Source organism: Bombina bombina, unplaced genomic scaffold (genome assembly GCF_027579735.1).
Source record: "Bombina bombina isolate aBomBom1 unplaced genomic scaffold, aBomBom1.pri scaffold_1516, whole genome shotgun sequence".
Classification (NCBI taxonomy): domain Eukaryota; kingdom Metazoa; phylum Chordata; class Amphibia; order Anura; family Bombinatoridae; genus Bombina; species Bombina bombina.
This window is the reverse complement of record NW_026512898.1, coordinates 21,695-27,977: the sequence shown is the minus strand read 5'-3', so window position 1 is coordinate 27,977 and position 6,283 is coordinate 21,695. Positions and strand designations below refer to the sequence as shown.

The window sequence follows — 6,283 nt, the reverse complement described above, 5'->3', positions numbered from 1 at the left end:
GCAATTACAAATTAATTTCCTATTTCATGTTTACATGTGGTTAGGTCACAAATTATGCAATATATGGCGTCCTTACTTCAGATAGTTTTAACTTTAGTTTGTAACACAGTTTACAAGGCTGTAAGGCAAAATGTCCTGGATGAGTAATTAAGAAATTAATCAGGTAAGCATACATTTTGTCTCTCTTTCATGATGGTGAGTCCACAAGCAACAAAAGTTTAACCCTTAGCGCACCTGCACTACTGGTGATTACTAAAAACAAAAACAATGTAAAAATCCTGAATTTTAGCACAGGTAAATAAGGAGCGCTAACCCCTTTTATGCATAACTTTAAAAAGTTTTAAAAAGTGAAAAAAATTGCCTTAAAAAAAAAAAAAATTCTCTTCAGTTTCTATAGTTACCCAAACACTTTCTACATTGTCATTGGTTTCTACAATTTCAGTTTCATTAATATTTTCTTTCACGTACAGAGCAACCCCCCCCCCCTTTTTTTCCTACTCTATTTTTTTTTTTTTAAACAAAATGTATCCAGGTGTAATGTCTCATGGATTCTCACCATCTGAAGAAAGTAAAGTATGTCACAGACCACCTGGATGGTCTTTTAAAGTTTATGAGTTTCTCTACATCAGCCTGAAAGAGGGCCTGATCTTGCTGGGAAAATGGCTTCTTTCATGGATATGAGCAATCTCAATGGTAAACAGTTTTTATTAAAGGTAATTAAACAAAAGCATGAATATTTAGAATAACCCTAGTTACCTGGTATTTCATTTGCTACCACTGTTGGAGGGTTCGTCTGGCTGCTGCTCATTGGCTGGTGATTAATTATATGACAGCGCTGTGGTACCGCATTATTAACCATGTACAGCGTATCTGGAACATTAGACATTCTAACCATTCTCAAACGGACCAGATCTGTCTGTTCCACCATCATCTCATCAAGCACAGACTGAAAATCAAACATACCAAAAGTTCCTTGTTTAAGGATACATTTAGATTCAAGAAAAGGTAAACTATCAACTTATTTCTAAATTATCAATAATTTTCAAATGAAATAAGTTAAACGATAACTGGCGTAAACATTTTAATTAAAACTATGCATTTCCTAAGCTTACATACAGAAACTTTATTTTTTCTTTGTAGAGTTTGTTCTATAAACAAAATTAATAACTATTATAACTTACTTTTGCCTCTTCTACATATGGAGAAAAAAGTCTTGGTCGGACATATATACCAGCATTCTTTTGGCGCAACCAACAGTTTGATTTTCCACATTCTGTTGTTGGCAACATGTCTGCAGGAGGGGTGCTAATTAAGCCTCTTTTCATCTGTTAAAAAAAAAAAAAAAAAAGTTACCTGATAAATTAATTTCTTTCATGGTGGCGAGAAAGTCCACGAGCCATTACTCCTGTGATTCAACTCCTGGCCACTAGTAGGAGGCAAAGATACCCAACATTCCACAAGTTTTTAATCCACTTCCTAGTCTAACATAGCTGAGAAAAATTAAGAAAAACCAGAAGCCAGGTAAATGAGATACATACTAAAATTGCCGCCAATAGGCAAAATATAAAAGGGCGGGTCTTGTGGCCAACTACTAAGGATGTGCATTGTGAGTATTCGTCAGCTAACAAATAGGGAAGAAAGCGGTCATTCAGCAAATTGCAACATGAAAATCTGTGCAAATACAGATCTTGGTGTGCTGCACACTCGTAAGAAAAAAATCCAACCCTGAAAATAGTTGAATGCCACAGGCAGCCGCAATGTTTCCCATTTGTTAGCTGCATAATACACATCCTACTCACCACCATAAAAGAAATTAGTTCAGGTAAGCATAAATACCCAAGCTGTGGAGTCAATGAGTAAATGGGTGGGGCAAAAATTAAGGCAGGAACCCATGTACAAGCCACTAAGACTGTAGGACTTTCAGGTGGGGAAAAAACAAACAAAAATAAAAGTAAAGAAGAAAGACCAAGTTGCTGCTGTGCAATCTACATAACAGAAGCCTCATTTTAAAAAAAGGCCCCCAAAGTGAAACTAATCTAGTAGAAAAAAACCCTGTAAAATTACTGGAAGAAAAATGTCCTGCTTTGTAAAGCTATACTTAATGATTCCGATAGAGAATATCATTTTAAACAACTTTCTAATTTACTTCTATTATCTAATTTCTTTAATTCTCTTGGTATAATTTGTTGAAGGACCAGCAATGTACTACTGATTTCTAAATGAACACATGGGTGAGCAAATGACTAGATACATACATAGCCATCAATCAGCAGCTAGAACCTAGGTTCTTTGCTGCTCCTGAGCTTACCTAGATAAACCTTTCAGCAAGGGATAACAAGAGAAGGAAGCAAATAATAAAAATAGAAGTAATGTGGAAAGTTGTTTAAAATAGTATTCTCTATCTGAATCACGAAAGAAAATGTAGGTTTCACGTCACTTTAATGAGAAATTTAACCCGGAAGCTAAAGTAACAACTGTTTGACTCCTACGTGGATAATTTTTTTTAAAAATTTTAAGCAGAATGAGAACAAATTAAATGCCCTTTAAAAATTGAAAAAGGACAGATGTGTAGATTGAAAAAAAGAGAAAATACCTTATCCCAATAGAAAGTAAAGATAAACTCTGCAAAAGAAACCATTTTAAAAATAAGCAGAACTATTCATAGGTTCAAAAGGATGAGTAAGAGAAACTATTAAAACCAATAAGGTTCTAAAGGAAGAGAGAATATCTTAACATATAGAGTTACTGTATATGTAGAAGTGATCTGAATGTCAATTGCAGATTTTGGAAAATTGAAAAATTCTGGTAGAACCACACCATGACAGGCTGCCTTACCTGAAGAAAAGTCTTAACTATCTTGTTCAAAAACTTAGATTATGAACCAAGAGTTCAATTTCTGGGCCATTCAATTGATGGATTATATTGACTGTAGTAAACAGGACCAAAACGGAAAAACTTGGACATTCAGTTTAGGACTGCATAGCAAATTCTGCATTATCAAGATGAAGCAATCAGAATTACTGATTAGCAAAAGTGCTTGATGAACTATGACTGAGTGGTGCAACAGATGAAGAAATAAAAAGTAAAGCTAGATAAATACCAAATAGCTGTGGAAACCTTCAGAAACAGAAGATACCTGGTTCTAGCAAAGCCTTTTGAAATAGAGAGAAGTCATGGATACACAAACTGGTACAGAACCCTTTGAAGGAGAAACCCTCCTCCCACGTAAAGCAGTAAACTGAATCAATACACCTCACAAAATAAATTCCTAGGGATGTGAAATGCAGAAGAGTACAGAACTCTGTTCAAGTTCAATTCAAGTGATTTTATGGTTAAGGAAGCTAGAGGATACTTTCTGCCACAGACTTGGTCTTGCCTAACTTCAAAAACAGAGAAGTATCTAATTTGAGAAGAAAAAAAAAAAAGTCGGAAAAGAAAGAAAAGTGCACAAAGTACAAAGATAATAAACAGTAAGCTTGCCTCCTGGGAAAACTAACTCTTTGCACTCTCCTCAAATCCCAGACTGCACCCCAACTCAAGAGACTGGTCTCAGTAGAAAATATTGTCCAAAAATACAAATAAAAAAAGTCTCCTGAAAACTGGAGTGGATAATTAGAGCAAAGATGGTTTTACAGGAGTCCAAAAGGATTACTAAACAAAAAAAAAAAAAAAAAGATTGTGATCCCTGCACTAGAAAAATAGCAAGCCAAATTGAAAAAGCTGATATAGAATGTGCAAAAGGATGGTTAAACAATTCACCCAAAACAAAAACAAGCTGTTTGAACTTGGATCTACGTTGATCCGTAAAAGAAAGTCACATTCAGAAAAGTCTACAAAGACTTTCAAAAATAAAAATCATAACGGAGGAGAAAGAATTTTCTGAAAATTGATTCTCCTTCCATGCCTGTGAAGAACAGAAAACTGTTAAAAATAAAGCTAAAGGGAAAACATGGAGTCTGAACCAAAATAGGTTCCATAAGATGATCCAAATAAATACCTTGAGGTTTTATAATATACAAAGGAATTCCCAGAACTTATGCATAAATGTCTGGGAGCTATATTACGTTCCAAAGTAAGAATCACAATTAGAAAGATTTTGACTAAAAGAACAAAAATAGGAACTGGATGTAGTCCTTGAGATTAGAATATGAAAAAAAGCATCCCAAATCTATTGTGAACACAAATTAATCCTGATTAACTAGAGTAAAGTCTACACAAGAGAATCAATTCTAAAAACCAGAAAAAGTTTTGTGATTCAAAATAGGCCATATAAAGTCCCCTGTTTTGTAGGGACAAGAAAAAAAACAAACATTCTATTAAAATCTTATTCCACAAACTGGAACCGACAATATCACCTCCTAGATTCCAAGTCAAGAGCTGAGATACAAAAGAACTCCTGTCTGTAGAGGGTCTTTTAGAAAAGAAGCCATAATATAACCTTCATCGAAGGAAAAAAGTTAGCCTGAAGCCCATACTGTAATCATAGGCAATGAAGATTAGAATCCGGAAATTCTGGACATACAGCAACTAGGCCTTTGAGAAAGGAATAACCAACCGTGTACAAGAACAAAATCTGGATTGGAGGTTCAAGTTATTTGTAAGAAGAAGAGGCCTTAATCCAAATACTTGACTTCCAAACAGCTCTGGAAAAATCTAGAGTTTGTGAAAAAGGAGGAAAATAAATCCTTAGCCAGAACCCCTCCAGAAAAAGTCTACCAAAAAGAATAATTTAGCGCTGCGGAATCTGTTTGCGCTTTATAAATAAAGAATAATATGCCTGTTGATCATGAAATTAAAATGTTCTACAGGGTTCTTCTGGGTGAAATGCAAAGGCATAACCGCATTAAAAACAGAATTTATGTTAACCTGATAAATTTCTTTCTCCATACGGTCCACGGTTTCATCCTTACTTGTGGGATATTCTCAATCCCTACAGGAAGTGGCAAAGAGAGCACACAGCAGAGCTGTCCATATAGCTCCCCTCAGGCTCCGCCCCCCCAGTCATTCGACCGACGGTTAGGAGAAAAAGGAGAACCATAGGGTGCAGTGGTGACTGTAGTTTACAAAAATAAATTTAAACCTGACTAAAATGCCAGGGTGGGCCGTGTACCGGATACACCGTAGGAGAAAGAAATTTATCAGGTAAACATAAATTCTCTTTTCTCCTACATTGGTGTATCAGGTCCACGGCTTCATCCTTACTTGTGGGAACCAATACCAAAGCTTTAGGACACGGATGAAGGGAGGGAACAAGTCAGGTAACCTAAACGGAAGGCACCACTGCTTGTAAAACCTTTCTCCCAAAAATAGCCTCCGAAGAAGCAAAAGTATCAAATTTGTAAAATTTGGCAAATGTATGCAGTGAAGACCAAGTCACTGCCTTACAGATCTGTTCAACAGAAGCCTCATTCTTGAAAGCCCATGTGGAAGCCACAGCTCTAGTGGAGTGAGCTGTAATTCGTTCAGGGGGCTGCCTTCCAGCAGTCTCATAAGCCAGCCGGATGATGCTTTTCAGCCAGAAGGACAGAGAGGTTGCAGTCGCCTTTTGACCTCTCCTCTTGCCAGAATAGACGACAAACAAGGACGATGTTTGTCTGAAGTCTTTAGTTGCTTTTAGATAGAACTTTAAAACACGAACCACATCAAGATTGTGCAACAGACGTTCCTTGTTAGAAACTGGATTAGGACACAGAGAAGGAACAACTATTTCCTGGTTAATATTCTTATTGGAAACCACTTTTGGAAGAAAACCAGGTTTGGTACGTAAAACAACCTTATCTGTATGGAACACCAGGTAAGGTGAATTACACTGCAAAACAGACAATTCAGAAACTCTTCTAGCAGAAGAAATAGCTACCAAAAACAAAACTTTCCAAGATAGTAACTTGATATCTATGGAATGTAGAGGTTCAAACGGAACCCCTTGAAGAACTGAAAGAACTAAATTTAGACTCCATGGAGGAGCCACAGGTCTATAGACAGGCTTGATTCTGACTAAAGCCTGTACAAACGCCTGAACATCTGGCATTGCTGCCAGACGCTTGTGTAACAAAACAGACAGAGCAGATATCTGTCCTTTTAAGGAACTAACACCACATACTCTTTACCACCCCCGTGGAGATGCTACTAGTTAGAGCGGCAAAGAGAATGACTGGGGGGGCGGAGCCTGAGGGGAGCTATATGGACAGCTCTGCTGTGTGCTCTCTTTGCCACTTCCTGTAGGGATTGAGAATATCCCACAAGTAAGGATGAAGCCGTGGACCGGATACACCAATGTAGGAGA

General features: G+C 36.8%; 1 protein-coding gene across 1 annotated transcript; it reads right to left on the bottom strand.

The window, feature by feature from the left end:
• Positions 1 to 748: 748 nt before the first annotated feature.
• On the bottom strand, positions 749 to 1,325 carry LOC128644594 (BTB/POZ domain-containing protein 7-like; the record flags this gene model as incomplete). The annotated part of the gene is made up of 2 exons (XM_053697141.1): positions 749 to 946; positions 1,182 to 1,325. Coding segments are annotated over 2 exons (342 nt in total), but the record flags the coding sequence as incomplete, so codon positions are not given.
• Between the last annotated feature and the right edge of the window lie 4,958 nt (positions 1,326 to 6,283).